The sequence below is a fragment of the Bufo gargarizans genome, chromosome 3, assembly GCF_014858855.1.
Source record: "Bufo gargarizans isolate SCDJY-AF-19 chromosome 3, ASM1485885v1, whole genome shotgun sequence".
In the NCBI taxonomy this organism is placed as follows: domain Eukaryota; kingdom Metazoa; phylum Chordata; class Amphibia; order Anura; family Bufonidae; genus Bufo; species Bufo gargarizans.
In genome coordinates this window covers 569,087,790-569,113,249 of record NC_058082.1, presented here as the reverse complement: position 1 = coordinate 569,113,249, position 25,460 = coordinate 569,087,790, and the positions used below count along the sequence as shown (strand labels likewise).

Below are 25,460 nucleotides of genomic sequence, written 5' to 3'. Positions count from 1 at the left end.
GAACTCTGGACCACTTCTCCTCTGTCCACACAACATGCTCCTCAGCAAAGGGGAGTCTAGCCTTTTGATTCTTTCTGATAATGAGAAACGTCGAGACAATGTATGGCGAGACAGATCCTCACCCTGTTCGGTGCTGAACTGGCGAGCAATTCCAGCTGCAGTTTTAAAACGATTATCCATGGAGATTCTCTGCATTATCCTGTCCTCTCTTGCATTTGTCTTTCGAGGGCGACCAGCCTTCTTGGGGGACTTGAATGAGTTTGTAATGTTGTAAAGACGCAATATTCTAGAAATCAGACTTGGAACAACCAACTTCTCTTGCTATGGCTGATAGGGTCACCCCTTTGGCATTCATCTGGACAACCTGCTGCCAGGGGGTTTCAGTCACTTTGGAACGGCACACCATTTTGGCAAAGTCACAGAAAACTGGAAAGTAAGACTGGCAGTTAAATAGGAAATTAGCACCAGTTGCCAGATTAACACCAATAACTTGCAGGTATCTGAAAGTGTTCTCCAATTTTGATCAGTGTTCTTTTTCAATTATCTTATTTACTTTTTTATTCTGTGCTTTAGAATAAATACAATTTATAAAATAATCCATAAATACTGCGATTATACTCATGTTAGGATATATTAACATAGGACTACACTACGACCTTGACATTTTGGAAATTGTGTGTTGTTCTCTAATTTTAATCGCCACTGGGTATATGTAATGCTGGATAATATGGAAATATTTGACTAATTATGAACTTATTCTGAATTACATGGTGCACACAATCTCACCCTAAGGTGAAATCACAATTCTGATGATGGTCTCAAAGTTACTAATAAATCTGTCAAAGAATTACTTTTATGGGCATCATGGACAAGTATTTGGTACCTCCTGTGACTTAATTGCAGCGTCACACATTACACTAATCCTAGAATGCTGTTCTAGGAGCTACTTTATCTAAACCTATTAAGAGAACAATAGAGCTGTCATACTGTTACTCCAATTCTACACCTACTATGAGCAGGGCCGTTTCTTGGGGCGGGCAGCCGCCCAGGGAGCTGTCAGAAGGGGGGCGTCGGCAGGGCACAGCAGGAGGTGAGCGCTGCGCTTCCATTGTGGAAGCGCTCACTCATCTCCAAAGTCATCTCATCTGTATCGCCGTCCTCCCTGTTCCTCTGATAGGCTGCCAGCACTAGGCCAGCAGCCTATCAGAGGCCGGTGCAGGCGGCGCGATGACGTCAGGCCAGCGAGGGACACAGGCCGGAAGAGGCTGCATCGCATCCTGGAGGAGGTAAGTATACGTTTTTTTTTATATATGTAAAAATGACAATCCTGGCACATAAGGGGAGATGCTGGGCTGGCACAAACATAAGGGGGGCTGATGGCACATAAGGGGGGATACTGGCTACTGGCACATAAGGGGGGCTTCTGGCACAGACATAAGGTGGGATACTGGCTACTGACACATAAGGGGACTGCTGCCACATAAGGGGGGCTACTGGCACATAAGGGGGGCTGCTGGCACATAAGGGGGGCTACTGGCACATAAGGGGGCTTCTGGCACAGACATAAGGGGGGCTTCTGGCACAGACATAAGGGGGCTGCTGGCACATAAGGGGGTCTGCTGGCACAGACATAAGGGGGGCTACTGGCACATAAGGGGGGCTTCTGGCACAGACATAAGGGGGCTGCTGGCACAGACATAAGGGGGGCTTCTGGCACAGACATAAGGGGGGCTGCTGGCACAGACATAAGGGGGGCTGCTGGCACATAAGGGGGGCTACTGGCACATAAGGGGGGCTGCTGGCACAGACATAAGGGGGGCTACTGGCACATAAGGGGGGATACTGGAACATGATAGGAGGCTACTGGCACTTGATAGGGGGCTACTGGCACTTGATAGGGGGGCTACTGGCACATGATAGGGGGGCACTCAGGCTACTGGCACATGATGGTGGGGGGCTCTTATTACTGGCACATGATTGGGGGGCATCTATGGGGGCACATCTTACTGGCACATGATATGGGGGCACATCTTACTGGTACATGATTGGGGGGCATCTATTGGGGCACTTATTACTGGCACATTATTGGGTGGCACTATAGGGACATCTACAGAGGCTAAAAAGAAGGGGTATTTTATATGGGGGCTCTGTATAGGAGCATTTTATACTGGGACACATTATGGTGGGTACTATGGGGAAGGGGAGAGAGGAGCACTATGGGGTCATCTACGGGGGCACTAGAAGAGGTATTTTATATTGGCACATTATGGGAACATTAGCTCAACTGGGGGCATTACGAGGGGGTATGTTTTGCACATTATAAGGAGAATTATTTCTACTGGGGGGCATTATGGTGGGCTTTTTTACTCCCCCATGGTATGACCCCCTAGTAGCAGCACCAGCCTATCCCTGCTTTGCTATCCCTCTGCCCCTTAATCCTTATTATGAAATCTTTCTCATTAGGATAAAACACTACATCAGCTTTGCCGAGCCCCGGCCAAAGTGTTGAAGTGGTGTCCGAGATCCCCAAGGGCCAAGCCAAGTAATTGTAAGTTTTCATGTGAAATATGTTTATGTTATACACATATAGCCTACACTGTGCCACACAATGTACAGTATACCGCTACACTGTGCCACATCATATACAGTATACCTCTACACTGTGCCACACAATATACAGTATACCGCTAAACTGCCACGCAATATACAGTATACCGCTACACTGCGCCACGCAATATACAGTATACCGCTACACTGTGCCACACAATATACAGTATACTGCTACACTGTGCCACACAATATACAGTATACCGCTACACTGTGCCCCACAATATACAGTATACCGCTACACTGTGCCACACAATATACAGTATACCTCTACACTGTGCCACACAATATACAGTATACCTCTACACTGTGCCACACAATATACAGTATACCGCTACACTGTGCCCCACAATATACAGTATACCTCTACACTGTGCCACACAATATACAGTATACCGCTACACTGTGCCACACAATATACAGTATACCACTACACTGTGCCACACAATATACAGTATACCTCTACACTGTGTAGGGGTTAGGCTCCATTCACACGTCCGCAAAATGGGTCTGCATGCGTTCCGCAATTTTGGGCCTAATATAGGGGCTGGGGGGGGGAGTTTTTTTGACACCTGCCCTGAGAGAAATTTTACCTGCAAACTGCACTGACTATGAGGATTACATTTCAAATAACATATTCTCCTCACAGCAGCAGTAAATGGACAATGGATGACCTATTTAGGTAATCCATTGTCTTATCAGAAGGACAATATTTTGTCATCGATTTTCAATGGCATACTACTGCTGAAATGAAAAAGATAAACGGACAAAAATTCTTAAAAAATTGTTTTCTATGAGCATTCAGTTTAAAATAAATGACCCTTTATAATGCCAGTGTCCCTCTAAGTGTGTTTTCATGCTTTTTCCCATAGGCTTCTGTATAAAATGCATGACAAAAACATATTTAAAAATGTATAATTATAAAAGGCCACCCCAAAAAAACACTTACAAAAATTGCATCTAAATACAATATCTATGTGCCCAATGGTTATTAGTAATTCAATTCTATGCGATAACCTTGTGAAGGGTCCTCAGAACAGAAAAAAGCTCCTAGAGCCAGAATATGACAGCACAAATAAGGTTTAACTGTATGAAAATGTTCATTTGTGTTTTGCATAAATAGATTAGTAACATTCAGGTAGAAGAAGAACTTAGGACGGGTCTTACAAGGGAGGTCTAACTCCAACAATGAGCAGAACCTTCAATGCAATTCTCTTATGTAGGTTCCAGTGCTCCACAGCCACTGCTACGATTAGGCCTCCAACAAACAACATGTTAGTGTCCGTCAGGTACTGCATGCAAACCTAGGAAAAATAACATTGGTAGCTGTCACATTGTATAATGGACAAATAGGAGCATAGAACTGATTATAGAGTTATTGATTTACATCTCTGCTCTTTTTGTGCTCAGGAGTCCAGTGGGTGGTCTTACTCAATGGCAAGTGTTAGGGTCCGATCACACGTCTGTTTTTTCTTTCCTGATCTGTTCCGTTTTTTGCGGAACAGATCAGGACCAGATCTGGACCCATTCATTTTCAATGGGTCCTGGAAAAAATCGGACAGCACAATGTGTGCTGTCCGTTTCCGTTGTTCCGTTCCGCATGTCCGTTTAAATATAAAACATGTCCTATTCTTTTCCGCAAAATTCGGATCCTGGTACAATACAAAGTCAATGGATCCGCAAAAAACGGAAGACATTCGGATGTCATTCCGTATGTCTTCCGTTTTTTGCGGAATCCGTTCCTGGAAACACATAGCAAATGTTTTTTTTTTTTTTTTTTTCCAAAGAAATCCAAACAACTTTATTTGATTATTGAAATGTATGCATGTTTCCGTTTTTTGCGGATCCGCAAAAAACGGATGACATACGGAAACATTTTCAGGAACAACGGATCCGCAAAAAACGGACCGAAATTCGGATTATAGAAAAATACTGACGTGTGAATGTAGCCTTACTTGAAGCTCCTGGAACCCAGTGCAAAATCTGTAATCTTTAACAGTGGCCGCTGGGTGTCTTTTTATGTTTAAAAGGAACCTGTCACATTGAACATGGTGTCTGAGTTGCTGGCACCATGTTACAGAGCAGGAGGAGCTGAGCAGATTTATATATAGATTTGTGGGGAAATCTGTATTTCATTCATATAAATTCCTGCTCTTTCTGGACTTTGTAGTCCAGGAGGCAGTCATATCAGTGATTGACAGGTACCTCTGTATACACAGTCATAGAGGTCAGGCTGTCAGTCACCGATAGGACCGACTCCGGGACTTCAAACCACTGAATGAGCAGAATTTAAATGAATAAATGACTCCTCCTGCTCTATAACATGGTGCCTGTAGCTTACATTGCATTTGCACAGTGATAGGTTCCCTTTAGAGGGTGCTTTGTGCCCTCTCAGGTACCACGGGCTGTGTGTAACCTCTAACCCTAAATCTCCTATAGCTGCACCCCTGTGAATTTATCGATAGGCCCAGGCATCTGCCTTGAATCTCCAGCAATGTATCTGTGTATCCACAATGTCCCAAGACCATGCCTGTACTGTAATACTGTGTCTGTCTAAATAACATAGTTGACCAAGAGGGTGGCTATCTGTGAATTCAGCACCGTAAAATAGACGCTTCTGTTGGCCCATGTAGGAGACCCGCATGACCAACATGGATGCTAAACATCAACAGGGATAACATGAATAGAATCATGGTCTCTATGGATGGCTCACATTTTGTTCCGGACAAGTTATGAGGCCTCTGCTGCAAGTACTGCTCAACAGACTTTGGGACAATCAGGGTTCTAGATTCACTATGGCTGGTACAGTTCTGGGGACTCGTACTATTTTTGTGGCACTGAGTTGGACACATCTTGAGGGTCAACATTATGGGTGATGTATGGCTAGTACTGTTATTGGGGTGTTTTCACTGTTACAGTCGCTATCATAAATCTCACCACATGCTGGAGTACTGTATATGCTTTGGCAGCATATCTTTAGGGATCATAATATTTTTTCTAGTCTCACCACTTTTTAGGGTCAGAAGGGAGTGAATGAAAGAAAAAAAAAAAAAATTGTCATTGTTTTTTGTTTTTCCTTTTTCTAGCTTTTGTTATAGATAACATAATAATTTAATTCTATGGGGCAATATGATTGTGGTGATATAGTTTTTATTTTAAGTTGAACTACTTTCACATTTATAAAAAAAAAAAGAAAAAATCTGTCACCACATTCCAAGTCCCATAACTTTTTTTCCATTGACAGAGCTGTGTGAGGGCTTTCTTTTTTGGGCCATGGTAACCATTCAGAAAAAGCTAAACGCTGGATCCGGCAATGCGCCGAAACGACGTTTAGCTTAAGGCCGGATCCGGATCAATGCCTTTCAATGGGCATTAATTCCGGGTCCGGCCTTGCGGCAAGTGTTCAGGATTTTTGGCCGGAGCAAAAAGCACAGCATGCTGCGGTATTTTCTCCGGCCAAAAAACGTTCCAGTCCTGAACTGAAGACATCCTGATGCATCCTGAACGGATTTCACTCCATTCAGAATGCATTAGGATAAAACTGATCAGGATTCTTCCGGCATAGAGCCCCGACGACGGAACTCTATGCCGGAAGACAAGAACGCAGGTGTGAAAGAGCCCTTATTCAGTTTTTTTTCAGAGGTGGCAAAAACAAACAAACAAATAATTGCAATTCTCGCACAATGTATTAAAGTTTTTTTATGACATTCGCTGAGCAGAATAAATAACATGATAACTTTAGAGTTCGGATTGTTACAGATACAGTGATACAGATTATATACATTATCTTTCCTTTTTTTCCAAGATAAAGGTCTTTGTAAGGCCTCTTTCACACTTGCGTTGTCCGGATCCGGCGTGTACTCCACTTGCCGGAATTACACGCCGGATCCGGAAAAACGCAAGTGTACTGAAAGCATTTGAAGACGGATCCGTCTTCAAAATGCTTTCAGTGTTACTATGGCACCCAGGACGCTATTAAAGTCCTGGGTGCCATAGTAGTAGTGGGGAGCGGGGGAGCGGAATACTTACAGTCCGCGCGGCTCCCGGGGCGCTCCAGAGTGACGTCAGAGCGCCCCATGCGCATGGATCATGTGATCCATGCGATCACGTCATCCATGCGCCTGGGGCGCCCTGACGTCACTCTGGAGCGCCCCGGGAGCCGCACGGATGGTAAGTATGCTGCTCCCCGCTCCCCACTACACTTTACCATGGCTGCGTCCCGGCAGCCATGGTAACCATTGAGAAAAAGCTAAACGTCGCATCCGGCAATGCGCCGAAACGACGTTTAGCTTAAGGCCGGATCCGGATCAATGCCTTTCAATGGGCATTCATTCCGGATCCGGCCTTGCGGCAAGTGTTCCGGATTTTTGGCCGGAGCAAAAAGCGCAGCATGCTGCGCTATTTGCTGCGGCCAAAAAACGTTCCGTTCCGGAACTGAAGACATCCTGATGCATCCTGAAGGACGGACTGTCCATTCAGAATGCATTAGGAAAATCCTGATCAGTATTCTTCCGGCATAGAGCCCCGACGACGGAACTCTATGCCGGAAGACTATAACGCAGGTGTGAAAGGGCCCTAAGGAAAAACAAAATAGTGACAAGTGGTGACAGAGACTAGGGCGGTCACTTCTTGATTGATGAAGACCGTAGCAATGCCCCTGCCTTAAATCCGTGAACAAAAATTAATTTTGCTAATTTTTTGCAGTAAAAAGTGTCAGACCCCAAATTTGCAAAAAGCAAGGAAATCAGTAAGGGTACAGCTACATTGCGACATGTGTCACACCAAAGTCTCAATTATTTTTTTAGAATGATTGTCAATGGTCGACTTGGATGGATCTTTTGCTACTGTCGTGTCGCAGTATGTCGCCTTGTAGCCCTAGCCTAAAAGCACAGGCATAAAAGGCAGCTGTCGGAGAACTGTTTACCTGCTTTGACTCCAGAATGCCAAACATTGGGAACAACAGGACCGGCAGCAGAGCAGTGACCGAAAGGGGTATGACCTCAGTACACCAGTACACAGCCATGAGGATTATTGAGTAGGCACAACTGGCTTCCTGGATGGAGGAAAAGAAAAGGAAAATAATTATCCCAGCCTTTTAAACCATGTTATATATATACATATACCTGGTAGCTAATTAAACATTTTAGTGGTTGGATTATAAAATGAAGGATAAGGCAGTAATGGTTGTTCGAAGGACAGGTACAGACAGGTGAAAAGGTGATCAGCCATTAGAGAGGACCTGTCTCCACAAAAGGCTGTGCAATCTGCAGGCAGCATGTTATAGAGCAGGAGGAGCTGAGCAGATTGATATATAGTTTTATGGAAAAAGATTCAGTAAAACTTGAATTTATACATTTAAATCTCTCTTCTTTGTGATTTAATTGTTTATGGGGGAAGTGTTAGGCTGAATGCATGCGGCCGTGGAACACAGACGTGAGCGGTCCGTGGTATCCCGGTCTGACATCCTGCTGACAGCAGGAGCGCACGGCGCCATTGGTTGCTATGATGCAGTGCGCTTCATGCTGCCGCTGCTCTACAGTAATACACTGGTATGATCTATACCAGTGTTTCCCAACCAGCGTGCCTCCAGCTGTTGCAAAACTACAACTCCCAGCATGCCCGGACAGCCTTTGTCTGTGCAGGCATGCTGGGAGTTGTAGTTTTGCAACACCTGGAGGCACACTGGTTGGGAAACACTGATCTATACTAGTGTATTACTGTAGTGCAGCGTCGGCATGAAGCGCACAGTGTCATAGCAACCAATGGCGCCGTGCGCTCCTGCTGTCAGCAGGATGTCAGACCGGGATACCACGGACCGCTCAGGTCCATGTTCCACGGCCGCGTGCATTCGGCCTTATCAGGGGCTGACAGCTATCTCTGTATACTTAAGGCCTGTATTACACTGGCAAATATTTCGGCCGATAATCACTAACTAGTGTTCGCATGAATGATCGTTAGCGATCATCTTGCAGTGTAATTCTGCCGGCGTTTGCCCAATGAACAAGCAAATGCTCATTCATCGGGCACTTCTGATCTTTAAGCATGCATTCGGCAGCTTCGCAGAATTTTGACAAGAAATTTGATTAGTCACGAATTACTTCATGACTAGGAATGGCGATCGCAACGCCCTCCCGTTATTTAACCCCTCAGATGTCGCTTTCAATGCTGATCTCAGCATCTGTGACTAACATTGAGCTGCTTAGGGGTTAATTAGGGATTTAAAAAAAATATACTCCCCTCATCCACTCGATTGCGGAGAGGCCGTCTGCTCCTGTCTTGACTGAAGGAAACCTGCCAAAGGACCTTGCGCTCCCAGCGTGATCACGTGGTGATGTCATCACACTCGTCGTAGGTCTTTTGGCAGGTTTTCTTCAATCAAGATGGGAGCGGACGGCCTCTCCGCGATCAAGTGAATGAGGTGAGCAGATTTTTTTTTACTTTCAGCCACCATTTTAGAAAAATCAATTGTTACCATGAAGTGCAAGCAAATTTGACTTTGTTGCGAATTGAATTTTTCCTCGAAGTCCACTTTGAATACTTAGATTCACTCAACCCTAGTAATAATCAAAGACTTATTGAAAATCTGCAACATATCAGGAATGCAGAGCTGGCTTATTTCTATTTCAGCATGTTCCGTTCTTTAGGACACTTCCTCCTGACCACCTATGGTGCCTACATTAGACTGGTCCATTAGCATAACATTAAAGGAAATCTGTCACCAGGAAATTCTGTGTTAAACCAGGCAGAATGCCTGGTAAATGCAATGCCTCAGCTGAATGTAGCTTTCACATAGTGAACCTTAGCTTCATATTGGAGAAAAAGTACTTTTAATCCATATGAGAATGAGCAGTCAAGTGAACTTCGAGCAGGACCAAGCCAGTCAGTCCACCCTAGCTCCTCCCACTCTTTATTGATTGATAGGGCCAGGGAAGGTGACTATGCAGGAACATGACCCTGTCAATCAAGGAGAGGCAGTGTCTGGCAGAGAAGGCAGGCAGAGCAAGGTTGCACAGAGTGGCTAGGGTCGGTCTCGGTGCACTTAACTCCTCATTTGCTTATTAATTAGAAGTACTTTTTGTCCAGAATGAAGCAATGGATCACTAACTTAAAGATATTGCATTTAGCTAATCTAGCCGTACAAGAAATTGTGCCTGGTATAACAGTCGTTTTGTTGGTGACAGACTCCCTTTAAACAAAATATAGACCGGACATATCAACTTTTCAAGAAAATAGCCATTGTCAAATATATAATAGTCATACTATAGTTAAAACCTTGTTTGTGTAATGCAGGTGGCAGGTTTCCCAGCTAAAAATATAAGCAGATAAGTGATAAAATAGGTGTACCTAAATAAGACAGATCATCAATGGGACCTGTGTTGTGCAATAGTATTTCCTCAGATCAACTCACAACACATTGTGTCCATGTATAATACAGGTAGCAGCCTTTACTATTATACATAATGTGGATAACAGGTGAAAATACGTAGGAGGCCTAGATCACTAATATATAAATATAAAGAATGTCTAAATGTCTAATTTATAAATAGAAAAAAACACCTAGATCACTCATGTAGAAATATATAAAATGCTTAGATCAGTAATCTATAAATATATAAAATGCTTAGCTCAGTAATGTATAAATATATAGAAGGTCTAGATCATGATTGTATAAATATACAGGATATTCAGATCACTAATGTATAAATATAAAGAATGTATAATCTATAAATATAAAGAACACCTAGATTACTCATGTATAAATATATAAAATGCCTTATTCAGTAATGTATAAATATAAAGAATGTCTGAATGAATGTGTAACTATAAAGAACACCTAGATCACTCTTGTATAAATATATAGGACACCTAGATCACTAACTGTATAGATATAAATAATGTCTAGATCACTTATTGTCACGGTTTGGTTCAGTGACAGTTGTGGCCGGGTAGGCTGGCTGCATGCTCTCTTGTGTACTGGCTGCATGCTCTCTTGTGTACTAACTGCAGGCTGACACCTGTTTATGCTGGTTGCTTGGGACTACGTGCTGGCTGCGGTGTAGTGTGTGAACTGTGGCCTGTGTTTGTGGATTCTGTGGTTCCTGTGACCGGTGCCGTGCTGGCTGGCTGTTTACGCTTTGCGTACTGGCTGTGAGAGTTTCGATGTATGCTGGTTCTGCAATGTGTGCTGGCTGCGGCCTTGTGTATGAACAGTGTCTGAATATGGATGATTTTCTGTTTGTCACTGTGACACTGGTTGTTTTTGCTCTGGCGTACTGGCTGCGGTGGACTCCGTGTATGCTGGTTGCCAGGGGCAATGTCCTGTACTGCAGCCTGTGTGTTCTGTTGTTCTGGTACTCCTGTTCTGATGGGGTTAACGTTCCATGATCTGTTTCTGGGTATGGTTTATCAGGTGCCCTTGTTAGGCAGCTTTATCTATCTGTGAGCTGTGGGGCTTGTGGTCAGTCTATCTTCTGCCTTGCTGGGTGTTGCACCTTGCTGCTCACCCAGGGGGTCAGTCTATCTTCTGTCCTGTTCCTTACTGGGTGTAGCCCCTTGCTGCTGACCCAGGTTTTTTTGTAATCTGCCCTTGTTTGTGGTGTCGCCTGGTTATGTGTTGTTGTTAATATTCTGTCCTTGTCTGTTCTTCTGTACCTGTCCTGAATGATGTTTATGTTGTTATCCTTGACCATGCTTTGCCTGATCTCCTGTACCTGTTCTCTGTCTGAATCCACTCTGTAGCCTAGCAGTGCTCCAACTGCATCTGATAGCTTGGCAGTGCCTAACTGCTTCTGACCATGCCTGTTCCATGTCCAGCCTGGCAGTGCCTTCTGCTTCTGATCTAGTCCTTTCCCTGTCTGTCCTGCAGTGCCTTACTGCTTCTGTTCCTGTCCCATGTGTGTCCTGCCTTCGTGAGAGGGTCCCTCGGTTCTTCAGAGGGGGGATCTCTTTTCTGTGTGCAGCTCTGCCTGAGACCTTGGGTCCAGGCATCTTCTCCTGTGCTGGTACCTGTTTGTTTTGTTGTCTGTCCCATGTCCTGTGTTTGCTTAGGTTCCAGTTCTGTTGTCTGTTTCTGCTGGTTTTACCTTTGCAGGTAGGGGCCAAGTGTATCGGGACCTTCCTGGAGGTGCGACCAGTGAGGCCTCGGCCCAGTTCATCCCCACCACCAGGGGCTCTGTGAAGAACGGGGCTCACTGGCTCTCCTCTCTCTGGGTTTTGCCTCTGGTCTGCTGGTGAACCTGCATATATTGTACTGTCATGCTATTTTATTACATATATAATAAAGTTCTCTGTTGGTCCTTGGTCTGTTTTTCATGACGTCCTGGAGGTCTGCCTTTGAGCCTCCAGCACGTGACATTCATGTATATGTTTTATTTATTTTATGCAATATAGCGCTGACATATTCTGTAGCGCTTTACAGACATTTGCATCAAGCTGTCCCCAATAGGACTCACAATCTAAGTTCCCTATCAGTATGTCTTTGGAGTGTGGGAGGAAATGGAAGTACCCGGTGGGAACCAACGCAAACACAGGAATTACATACAAACTTAATGCAAACTCCATGGATTTGAACCTATGACACCAGCACTGCAAGCTACCAGGGCTAACCACTCAGCTATTATATAGAACACCTAGATCACTCATATATAGTTAAAACCAGAAGTTTACACACACTATATAAAAAGTCACATATGCATGTTTTTCTCAATATCTGACAGGAAATCAGAATAAACTTTTCCTGTTTTTGGTCAATTAGGATTACCATAATTATTATACCAGAATTATGAGAAAGAGAGATAATGTTTTAAGGCATTTTTATTACTTTCTGCAATGTCAAAAGTTTACATACACTAAGATTACTATGCCTTTAAACAATTCTGGACTGCCCATATAATGATGTTGTGTGTTTGGAAGCTGGCAACATCTGAGTTAATTAGAGACACACCTGTGGATATATTTAAATGCACACCTGAAACACACTGCTTCTTTGTGTAGCTTCATGGGAAAGTATAAAGAAATCAGCCAAGATATCAGGAAGAGAATTGTGGACTTGCACAAGTCTGGCTCAACCTTGGGTGCAATTTCAAGATACCTGAATCTGCCTTGTTCATCTGTACAAATTATACAAACAAGTAAAAAACAAGATGAGAATGTCCAGCCATCATATACCGCTCAGGAAGGACACGGGTTCTGTGTCCTAGAGATGAATGTACTTTGGTCCGACATGGGCATATCAACCCAAGAACAAACAGACCTTGCGAAGATGATGGCGGAAGCTGGTAAGATTGTGTCAATATCCACAGTGAAGCGAGTTCTGTAGCAACATGGGCTGAAAGGCCACTCTGCCAGGAAGAAGCCATCACTCCAAAAGAAACAGAAAAAAGCCAGAATAATGTTTGCAAATGCACACAGGAACAAAGACCTACATTTTTGGAGACACGTCTTGTGGTCTGATGAAAGATTGAGAAACTTTTTGGCCATAATGACCATCGTTAAGTTTGGAGGAAAAAAGGAGAAGCTTGGAAGCCTAAGAACACCATCCCAACTGTGAAACACGGGGGTGGCAGCATCATGTTGTGGGGTTGTTTTGCTGCAAGAGGGACTGGTAATAGATGGACTAATGTCTAAATATATAGAATACCTACCCTCACCTACTAGTGTGTTTCCCCTTTCTCTTGTAGATTTTAAGCTCTCATGGTCAGGGTCCTCTTCCCCTCTGTACCAGTCTGTTTCTAAGTTCATGCACATTGTACTAGTGCCTATTTTATATTAAGTATGTACACCCCCTCTTAAATGTACAGCGTCACAGAATTAACCGCACATTCAAATGAATAATAATAATAATAATAGATCTCTAATGTCTAAATATATTGAACACCTAGACCTAATCTACTAATGACCAATATTTAATAAAATGTCATCTTATTGACAACAACTTATAGAACTGTTCTATTACTTGTCTGGTGGTTACATAGACCTCATCATCTATGGTTACTGTTCTATAACTATACAGGATTTTGCTTTCAATATGTAATCTGATTGGCGGAGATGTGGGGTTCCAGACCCCCTACGATCATCTAGTGATGGCCTATCCTGTGGACAGTGGCGTACCTCCAATAGAGGCAGACCACGTAGCCGCTATGGGGCCCCTGGGGGAAGGGGGCCCGCAGTGGAGGATAGGCCCCACCCACTAATTACAGTTGTATAGCTACCTGTGAAAAGAGAATGTAAGATGTGGTGAAGGACCTTTGGTGATGTCATCAACCATGTGACCAGTGCAGGAAACCAAGGAATAGCAGAGCAGCAGAAGTCTGAAGGACTTTTGGTGATGTCATCATCATGTGACCAGTGCAGAGGACTGGTGAAAGCCCTGTGTGATGTCGCTGTGAGGGGGAGGAGCTTCTGTATGGTGCCTGCTGGAGGAGAGGTTAGTGGTGTCCAGGGATAACCCATATAACATCCTATAAAAGCTGGGAGTTGTAATTCTGTCTTGTCCATGCAATTTCAACTTATGCACTAGTAGTCTGGTAATGCTGGGAGTTGTAGTTCACTCATACTTCCTCTTTGTAATGTATACTGATGCACCATAATAAGTCTGCCGGGAGTTTTAGTTCTCTCCACTTTTACCTTTCTCTGTGTTGCCTCCTAATTTCCAATAATATCTGGTGATGATGAGACTTGTAGTCCCCTTGTCACTATTACAATGTTCTGCAGCTTCTGAGGTGTGTATTAGGCTTTGTTCACATCTGTTCTGGTGACGTTCGCTGTTCTACCTGTCATAGGAGCACAACAGCATAAATCACCCCAATTATGGATCTGGCACTTCATGGACGACAACACCTGATGGATCCCACTGACTATGATGAGCTCTAACGAGTTCCATCTGCCAGGTTATAAAATTGTGTCCAGCATTTATGATCTGATCTGTGAATGAGGCCCCAACACAGATGTGATCAAAGCCTTATATGTTCTCTAGCATCATTATGAGGTCCTGCAGTAGCTGAGGTGTGTGTTATGAGGTTCTGCAGCAGCTGCGGTGTGTATTAGGAGGTTCTGCAGCAGCTTGAGGTGTGTATTATGAGGTTCTGCAGCAGCTGAGGTGTGTATTAGAAGGTTCTGCAGCAGCTGATGTGTGTATTAGGAAAGTCCTGCAGCAGCTTAGATATGTATTATGAAGCTCTGCAGCAGCTGAGGTGTGTATTATGAAGTTCTGCAGCAGCTAATGTGTGTATTATGAAGTTCTGCAGCAGCTGATGTGTGTATTATAAAGTTCTTCAGCAGCTGAGGTGTGTATTAGGAGGTTCTGCAGCAGCTGAGGTGCGTATTAGGAGGTTCTGCTGCAGTCAGACAAACATCAGTTGTGACTGGATTAAATCCTTTAGTTTTCTGTGTCTGCACTTTGTAAAATGTCCCTTTCCTGTCCCTCTGCCAGCATGCGTCACACTGTGACCTGACTGACCAGTCCGGACCTGACCTGATCGAGCAGTGTCACCAGTTAAGACTCCAGTCCAGCTCGGTGAAGATCTGCTCGAGGCCCTGACCACGCTGTGCCAGCAGCACAAACAGTTAGTCAGCATCGGGGAGGAGGTGAAGCAGGAGCAGGCACAGTCCATGGGGGAAGGATGGCACACTATATAAAAAGTAGCAGCAATGGGCACAGTCCATGGGGAAGGGTGACAACTATATAAGAAGTAGCAGCAGCAGGCACAGTTCATCGGTTAAGGCTAGGTAATCACTTGCGATCAGATTTCGGTATTCTGTTCCAGCATACCAGCAGAATTCCAGAATCGCCAGATCCAGCATATGCCAAACACTGCTGGCACAATCATGGGGTCATTTGAGATCCGGCATGCAGCAGTGTTTTGCCCTTTGTTTTTGCCAGAACCTGCAATGGAGGCTTCTACGGGAACCTCTGCAGCAGTTGTGCACGTACCCTAAGGGGTGCTCTGGGTCACTCACAAGGGGGCCCAATTCAGATTCTTGCCATGGGGCCCAGTGGTTTCTATGTACGCCCCTACCTGTGGATAGACCATCACTTACTAAATGCTGGACAACCCCTTTTAACTGGTCCTAACTTCTTATTTGACTCTTATCTAAAGCAATTTATAGCTAAGGGCACCATTTTCTTTTTTTTTTTTTCACCATCATGGTTCCTAGTTCTGTATATTTTCAAGGTAAGGAGAATTCTAAACAAAAACAAGTGGTAATGTAATATTAAGTCTACAGACCCGAAATGTCTGATGAGGATCCCTCCTCTGGGACTCACTTCTTTTGGAAGAACCAGAGAACCTGTTCTCCTCATTTGAGAGATGGCTGCTCTCTAGTGTCAACACGGACAAATAAGTGAAAAGTGAAATATTTGACATTATGAAATATGTTCTAACTACTAGGTTACTTGATTTCTTCAAAATACGAGTGGTTCCCAGCTCTGAATTTCACCATATGAAAGAAAAGTAAATAACGTTGCGAAATCAACATCATGTACCTCTTGCCAAGTAAGATTCAAATGGCTAGGTTACATCTTTGTCTGTAAAACACAAGTAGTTTCCAGCTCTCGATTTGGACATTTCAAAGGTAAGTAAATAATTCAGTGAAATTGACCTACTACTCTTCTGCCAAACGGCAAATTCCTGACACTTTTATCTTGTTCCGTGTGTCCTATACACTTCAACCTCTGAACAGGTAACATCAAGTTGATGAATAAAACAAACACCAGCGGCTCAACCTCTCACCTTAAATGGATAAGGTGCTGACCTAAAAAGGACCACCCTCAGGCCAAAAGGGAAGTGAACAATATACAAAAATATAGGGGCACACTCAATTGGGAGTACTAAATCCACCAAGTGGATGTAATTTATTAAAACCCACACAATAGTTAAAATCCTAAAATGGCAACAATATATATACCATAAGTGCTACAACAAACACAAAACCACAGCGAATCCTATACTGGCTATATACTGGTTATACACTCCCTATCTTTATCCAGTATGGAGCTGCTTCTAAAATCGTCCAGCATGAGCAGATATCAGCCAGATGGTAAAATCAACCTGCCAATGTGTTATATGCAGGTGGCTGTTACACTGTAGAGGACCATTGCACTGTAGAAGATCGTATCATAAATAAGTTCAGACTCCAGGTATAGTCCGATGCATGTTTCTATTATATCAATAAGCAGTCACTGATCACTTCAGAATAGCCGCAACCGCTGCACCTTAGAGATGTACAACGAACAAATACATTTGTCCTCCCTGGCTGCCTTCGTCATTGTCCGTGTCCAGCCACATTAGCGGCGAGTAGCCTCGGTGGTCAGCTGCCGTTGTCAACCTATTCAGCGCTGGAGTCCCAGGCCCTATCTTTGTTGGTGCCGCCCTGCCCAGACACCTCCCCCACGGTTTCCTTCCAGTTCCGCAGCATGCCTTCCAGCCTGTTCCCTGTAGCGCATTGTTTAACGCCCATCACGCGTTCCTTCCTGTGATTTAAGTGTTAAGCACATGTGACTTGTGCTGACCTTCTGACCAATCCCAGCAAATTAGTTTTTCCTCTGCCCAAAAGCAGAAATAGTACCCCCCTCACCTCCTGGATCCTGAGCAAGGTTTCTCAACTAGCTGAGCTGGTTCTCTCTGCTCTGGTCTGATGTGGGGCAATCTAATATATGCTTCAAGGCCTGATTAGAAGACTGAGTATTGACTTATTGTGTTGATAACTAACAGCTGATAGCATGAGAGACTTTATGTCTTTTTGGGATTATAGCATGAGAGACTTTATGTCTTTTTTGGATTATAGCATGAGAGACGTTATGTCTTTTTTGGATGGAAAGATCATTTGCATACTCGTAGGAGGATAGTCTTAGCTGTAAGAAGACTATTTGGGTGAAGCTCTTGCTCTCGCTTTCCTCAATTTGTACCCAAATAGAATTTCTTTACTGTGTAAATTTGCTCATGCCTACCCTTAAGCAAAGGGAGGCCATTTAAACCTCACTTTTGCATGGCCTCCTGATCAACAAGGTCAAAGAACAGATTTAGGCTACTTTCACACTGGCATTTTGGTTTCCGTTTGTGAGATCCATTCAGGGATCTCACAAGCAGTCCAAAACGGATCAGTTTTGCCCTTAATGCATTCTGAATGGATAAGGATCCGCTCAGAATGCTTCAGTTTGGCTCTGCTCCGTCTCCATTCCGCTTTAGAGGCGGACACCAAAACGCTGCTTGCAGCGTTTTGGTGTCCGTCTGACGAAACTGAGCCAAACAGATCCGTCCTGACACACAATGTAAGTCAATGGGAACGGATCTGTTTTCACCGACACAATATGGCACAATAGAAAACGGATCCGTCCCCTATTGACTTTTGTTTTGGCTATGTTAAAGATAATGAACACAGTGAGACAAATGAGCAGGACGGCACTGCTTCAGCTTCCCCTCAAATCCCGGGATCACACTCTTCACTCTCTCCCAATCGACTTCGGTGGTGCTCAGTCTCAAACACAAAGTCCCCCCACACAGTTAGAAGATACGAGACGGCACTCACCAAGAAGGTGCAAACTTTACTCGGATAAAAGGCATGCGTAGCAGGCAATCAAGGCGAGGTGCTCCACACAGACAACATGAGGCGACGGCCGTTTCGCATATGTTACGCTTTTTCTGGCCTCCTAATGTGATGACGTCAAGTGCGTCACCTTTAGAGAAGCGCCGCCCCTACAGACATGTGCAGAGACGGTCTTACATAAACTGCATATAAAATACACAAGACTTAGTCTAAAATACAGCAAATCAGCAGGATTTAGAGAAAAACACTTAAATCATTACTGTCATTCAGACCTAAGGGGCCCAAGGCCCTGGCTTTTATAATCCAGTTGGCTTCCTTTTGTAGAAGCTGACCATGTCTATCTCCCCCTGTAGGAAGAAAGGGGACAATTTCTAGACCTGAGAATGTTAATACCCTGGGGTCGTCTCCATGTACTTCTTTGACATGTTTAATTAAACAGGGACAACCTCTACCGAATGTCACTGATCCAAAGTGTTCCCTTATCCTTTTGAATAACGGTCTGATGGTTTTGCCTATATAGAAGCGACCACAGGGGCACATTATTAAGTACACTAGAAATTTGCTCCGACAAGTGATTAGATGATTAACCTTATGTTGTAACCCTCCAAAATAAACCACCCTATGCTGGGGGTTATAGCGACAGAATGAACAATTACCACATTTTCGATTGCCTTTTAGGTACAAACTCCCTCAACCATCTATCTGGTCTTTTTTCTAAATACCGGCTTCTGACCAACCTATCTTTTAATGTACGGCTCTGCCTAAACGCAATAATAGGTTTGTTCTGTGCCAAATCTTTCAAGGCTTCATCACCACTTAGTATATCCCAGTTCTGATATATAGTTTTTCGAATGGCATCCGCCATTGGGCTATATTTGAATGAAAACATAAACCTTTGGGCTTTTGTGTTTCCAACCTCTCTATTGGGACTTTTTTTTACCCTTTAATAATGCATCATGGGTGAAAAGAGCAGCTTTTGACATTGCTTTATGGAGGTCCAGAAGGGGATAACCTCTCTTTAACAGATGTTTAGTGAGGTCAATGGCCTGGGATTTAAAATCCTCATCCCGGCCATTGATTCTCCTTAAAGGGGTTCTGCACTTTGTTTTAACTGATGATCTATCCTCTGTATTGATCATCAGCTTCTGATCAGCGGGGGTCCGACACCTGGGACCCCGCCGATCAACTGTTTGAGAAGGCAGCGGCGCTCCAGCAGCGCCGCGGCCTTCTCACTGTTTACCGCTGGCCGAGTGACATCATGACTAGTATCAACTAGCGTGGGCGGGGCTAAGCTCTGTTCACTTGAATGGAGCTTAGCCCCGCCCAGGCTAGTTGATACTAGTCATGAAGTCAGTGGGCCGGCAGTAAACAGTGAGAAGGCCGCGGCGCTGCTGGAGCGCCGCTGCCTTCTCAAACAGCTGATCGGCGGGGGTCCCGGGTGTCGGACCAGCTGATCGGCGGGGGTCCCGGGTGTCGGACCCCTGCCGATCAGAAGCTGATGATCTATCCAGAGGATAGATCATCAGTTAAAACAAAGTGCAGAACCCCTTTAATCTTATGTATTGACCATAGGGTACAGCTTTTTTAACACTTTGTGGGTGGAAGCTCTCATGGTGTAACAGTGAGTTGGTCGCCGTGGGTTTTCTGTATCCCCTGGTGACCAACTGATTATCCTCCACTCTCACCAGGACGTTGAGGAACTCCAACTTGTGGCCTCCAAATGTATATGTGAACTTCATATTCATATCATTCTTGGTATTGAGATAATCGACAAACTCACTAAATTGGCACTCTGTGCCTGACCAAACAATGAACATATTGTCTATATAACGTAAAAACAATTGTATGTAGCGCAGATATAGATTAGCCAATGAATAGACAAATTTGTCTTCAAACCTAGCCAGGAAAAGATTGGCGACGATACATGCTACCGGGGTCCCCATTGCAGTACCATATTTTTGCTTATACCACTTATTATATACACCAACTTAACACATATGATACACCATTTGTCCCCTACATGTGCAAGATACAGACACAGACAGATTAAACTTAAAGCACATATTTGACTATGACTTATATATCATTAGCATTATGTTCTTTTGAATCTAAACCTTTGTAATGAAATATAATAATTCTATTGAAAGAGGACTTGTCATCGGGAGGCTGTACAAATGTCACCACTGGTGAGGACAGTTTAATAATCTCTTAAAGGAACTCTTAAGGTCACCCGGTACACCTACAGTCGTCGTCAGCCAATTGCCCATTTGATTGTCGGCTGTTTCTCCTGACTGCCCCATGCACATACATGCTAAGCCTCATGTGTTTTCTATGAGAAGAGAGGACAAGGAGATTGGCATTGAGATTCAGCATGCCTGATCTTTCTCTCCCCTGACATAATCTGTTGAGGGAGAGTTGGGAGCCCCCACACACATTAGGTTGTTAATCATTCCCTCCAAAAGTGGCAGGTTCAGCTGACAGTAGTTAGAGGTATCAAAATAATAATGAATGAAGTTCCAGCACTGAAAAGTAATTGTTGTGTTGCTTGTCTCTTTATTCGTGGTAGCAAAATTACAGCTTGTGGATGTCATGGGTAGTACGGGGAAGGAAGGACAACCAAAGGGAACCACATCAAAACAACAACAGACTAGGCCCTAAACCTAGGGAAAAGAGGTCACCTCCTAGCAATCCCTGAATATCTCTCCCTAAGCTGCTATCAACATGTGCAAATCTCAAAGGTAGAAATGCACATGCACCGGAACCTGAGACTGCTGAAACACTGCACCAAACCCTCAGCTTAGGGAACAGGGAAAGAGGCAACCAGCTCCTTCCAAACTAAAGGAGCCAATGTCTCCCTGAGGCCTAGTCAAAACAGACACAACAGGCAAGGGAAAAGTTCTTAGCTTGAGAAGCAACTGGAACAGTAGAACCACCACACAAGCAGAGCACTCACAGAAGAACTATCAGCCGCAGGTAAACAAGTAAGAGGCGGAACATATAAAGAGCCACCTGACTGATAATGAGCAGCATCTGTGAAGGGGTAGAAACCTGTCAGCAACAATGAAAACAAGAGAGATCTGTCAGATAGATTCCTGAGTCTTCTGTCTATCTGAACTTCTAAGATCTCTCCCAGGGCCGGCGGTGACAGTGGATCAAACACATTATGAAATATTTGTAATCTATTTCCTGGCTATCTACAGGTATCTATTTCCTGGCTATCTGTCTGTCTGCAGGGGTGGACTGGCCATAGACCCTACAGGGAAATTTCCCAGTCGGTCGATGCAGAGGGGGCCACCTGAACCCTCCTCATGGCTGCCAGACAGGTACATAACGATCTGATGCTCTTAGCATTAAAGGGGTTGTCCGAGTTACATTTATTGATGACCTATCCTCAGGATAGGTCATCAATATCAGATAGGCGGGGGTCCGACACCCGGTACCCCGGCCGATCAGCTGTTTGAAGAGAAGGTGCGCGTCATGCCAACGCTGCCTCCTCTTCACTGTTTACCTTCTCGCCATTGCATCTGCAGTGGTGACAAGGTGTAATTACAGCTAACCGTCCCATTCATTTCTATGGGACGGATCGCTCCGTATATGTATACACTTGTATAGGAGAGATCCGTCCCTTTGAAATGAATGGGACGGTTAGGTGTACTTACACCTGCTCACCTCTGCAGATGCAACGGCGAGAAGGTAAACAGTGAAGAGTTGGCGGCGCTGGCACGGCGCGCCTTCTTTTTAAACAGCTGATCGACGGGGGTGCTGGGTGTCGGACCCCCGCCAATCTGATATTGATGACCTATCCTGACGAGAGGTCATCAATAAATATAACTCGGACAACCCCTTTAATTAATGCTAGAAGCATCAGGTAGTTGTGAACCTGGTTGGCGGCCGCAGGTGCCCTTCTGAATTCAACTGTATCATCATCCTCAGGAAGGTGATACAGATCGATTCTGTAGCAGGGGTGGAAATATTTTAGCTGTGGTATTTGGTTATATTAGGGTGATATTTTGTGCTGTACTACAGTATTGCTGGCCTCACCTACTTCTGTTGTCCCTAATTAGTTGTGTTGTCCCTTCTTCATTTAGTTTAACCCTCCAACAACATGAGCAGTGGTGTACCTCTAATCGAAGCAGACCACACAGCTGCTATGGGGCCCTACCCTGCAGGAAATCCCCACCCACATATAAAGTTACATAGCTAACCTAGCTAGCTGTGCAAAAAGGCCTGCGATGATGTCATCAGCATGTGATCAGGGCAGCCATACAGAGTACAGAATCAGTAGTTTTACAGCTGAAGGAGCTGTGATGATGTCATTGTCATGTGACCAGGGAAGGGAGACAGAGCTCAGCAGTGAAGAGGAAAATATAGTGAAACTACATGGGGAGAAACTTCTGTGTGTGCCTGGAGGAGAGGTGAGTGGTGTCATGGGAGAGCCCATAACATAATAAATAGTGGGAGTTTTGTCCTACGGTATCCCCCTCCATGTAATGTTCACTGATTCCCTACAATAACAGTATGGACATGCTGGGAGTTGTAGTTCTCTCCTCTTATAATATCCACTGATGCTGTATAATAACAGTCTGGTTATGCTGAGGGTTGTAATTCTCTTCACTTATTTCCTTTCCCTGTAATGTCAACTTGTGTTCCATAATAACATCCTGGACATGCTGGGAGTTGTAGTTCTCTCCTCTTTTACCCATCCATGTATTGTCCACAAATTTTCACCTTTTTGCAATAGTTCAAGCAGTAGTTCAAGAGAAAAATCTACTAGAGTCATGTTTCCAGACTGGTTATTCCTAAATTGGTTAATCATAATGAATACACAATGTTTCTTCTACGGTAATTTGCTTTGACCTTTGACCTATCACTGACATTTTTTTTGTCAAATAGAATTTCAGAAATTGCAAATATTTGAACCTACATACAAAGGGACCTATATATCATTCAGCCTTGTTACAAAAGCTATTTTTGATTTTTTTTTTGTGAATATTATATAACAAATCATGTAGAAATCCTCATCTTGAGTATTGATGCATTAAGAAAACATTGGCAAGAAAGTGTTCATTTATATTTTTAATGGCTTTCAATGTATTTTTGTCATGATATTATACTCAGGTTTAGATCTGCCATATCTGTAATACAGCAAAAGGTGAATATAAAATGCTTACTAAAAATGCACTTAAGGTGCTCAAATAATGTCTACTGTTTGAGGTAACATTAAAACCATATTCTCATATTATATATTGTATGATTATATATATATATATATATATATATATATATATATATATATACATACCAAGAAGGAAAAGTCATGGAATTGTAGGATCAATAGACATGTTAACAATTTGCAAATGATAGAAAAATTAAAACAAAATATTCTAAACATCTCAATATATTCAGTATAGAGTATGAGCGCCCCATGCAGAAATACAGCTACACACACTATACTCCTTGGCATGCCATGCCATCAGTGAGGTTATTAATGATAGTCTGAGGAATGTTCTGCTACATTGAATGAACTTGGGCTCACAAATGATCAAGATCCACTGCTGGCAGTTCCCTTTGGATCCCTTTGTAATTGCCGACCAATGACATCCCAGATGTGCTCAATTAGAGACAAGTCCAGAAAAGTTGCAGACCATGGTAGCACATTTAGGCTACACAGGCTGCTCACAGTAGCACGAGCAACATGAGACCTGGAATTTTCCTGTTGAAAAATGGCCCTTAGGACACTTTGGAGAAATGACTATCTGGTTCCTAGACCAAATGTAATGCAGAGCTGTAAGTGTACCTGAAAGACTAGAGGGATCCAACTACTGTACATTATGTTACCCCACAACATAGGAGTAGGACTGGCATGACGTTCCCTTGTGGTCTTCATGGTGTTGCCCACATGTTCTCAAGACCAATTTCCAGCTATCATTGTGTCCGAGACAAAGTCGAGACTCATCACTGAAGACTATAGACTTCCATCTCAACCTCCATTGCTCTCTTAGGCTGGTTTCACACGGGCGTTGCGGAAAAATGTGCGGGTGCGTTGCGGAAACACCCGCGATTTTTCCGCGCGAGTGCAAAACATTGTAATGCGTTTTGCACTCGCGTGAGAAAAATCGCGCATGTTTGGTACCCAAATTATTTTCCCTTATAACATGGTTATAAGGGAAAATAATAGAATTCTGAATACAGAATGCATAGTACAATAGCGCTGGAAGGGTTAAAAAAAAATAAAAACGTTAACTCACCTTATCCCCATGATCGTGTAGTTCCCGGTCGGTCTCTTCTTTAGCTGTGGGCTTGGGCTGAATGACCTTTGGTGATGTCAGATCACATGCTCCAATCACATGGTCCATCACCATGGTGATGGAGCATGTGATCTGACATCACCACAGGTCCTTTAGTCACAGCTAAAGAAGAGACCGACCGGGAACTAGGCGATCATGGGGATAAGGTGAGTTAACTTTTTTATTTTTTTTAACCCTCCCAGCACTATTATACTAAGCAATCTGTAGTCAGAATGCTATTATTTTCCCTTATAACCATGTTATAAGGGAAAATAATACAGTGAATAGACTGTCACCTAGAACCCATGCGTGAAAATCGCACCGCATCCGCACTTGCTTGCGGATGCTTGCGATTTTCACGCAACCCCATTCATTTCTATGGGACCTGCGTTACGTGAAAAACGCAGAATATAGAACATGCTGCGATTTTCACGCAACGCATAAGTGTTGCATGAAAATCACCGCTCATGTGAACAGCCCCATAGAAATGAATGGGTCAGGATTCAGTGCGGGTGCAATGCGTTCAACTCACGCATCGCACCCGCACGGAAATCTCGCCCGTGTGAAAGGGGCCTTACTGTGCACCATGATAGCCTTTGAGAGCAGTGGCGTGAGGTCAATGGGATGCCTGTAGCTAAATGTATGGCTTGTAGCCCAATGTTATACAAGCGCCTTCTGATGGTCTGTATAGAAGTATTCTTATGCAAATCATGTCAAAATTAACCACCAAGGTTGTCCCAAACTTGGAAAATGCTCTGGGTCTCATTGCTTTCATCTTGATAGATGCCACCTGACTTTTGCAATGACACTGGTGGCTGCACTGAAATCCGGTGCATGTGCAGTTCGTTCCCAGCCCCTACAGTGCAGCTAACAGTGATGTTGCCAAATGTGGCTAAGTTGCGCACTGTGTATAATGTTGCCATCCTATTCTATGAGCCCTTTAGCAGTACAAGAGAGCTGTCACCCCCCCCCCCCATATAATGACAAAGAGATGAATATTCGTATCTTCTATACAGCATAGCT

The 25,460-nt window shown here is 43.9% G+C and overlaps 1 protein-coding gene across 1 annotated transcript in view; it reads right to left on the bottom strand.

The window, feature by feature from the left end:
* The window catches only part of LOC122930736 (solute carrier family 13 member 5-like), an 85,513-nt gene that overhangs the window by 36,904 nt on the left and 23,149 nt on the right, over window positions 1-25,460 (bottom strand). The window contains exons 2-3 of the mRNA XM_044284311.1: window positions 7,532-7,660; window positions 3,775-3,911 (exon numbers count right to left, since the gene is read on the bottom strand). Of these exons, the coding sequence (XP_044140246.1) occupies window positions 3,775-3,911; window positions 7,532-7,660 (266 nt within the window). The remainder of the gene's footprint in view (window positions 1-3,774; window positions 3,912-7,531; window positions 7,661-25,460) is intronic.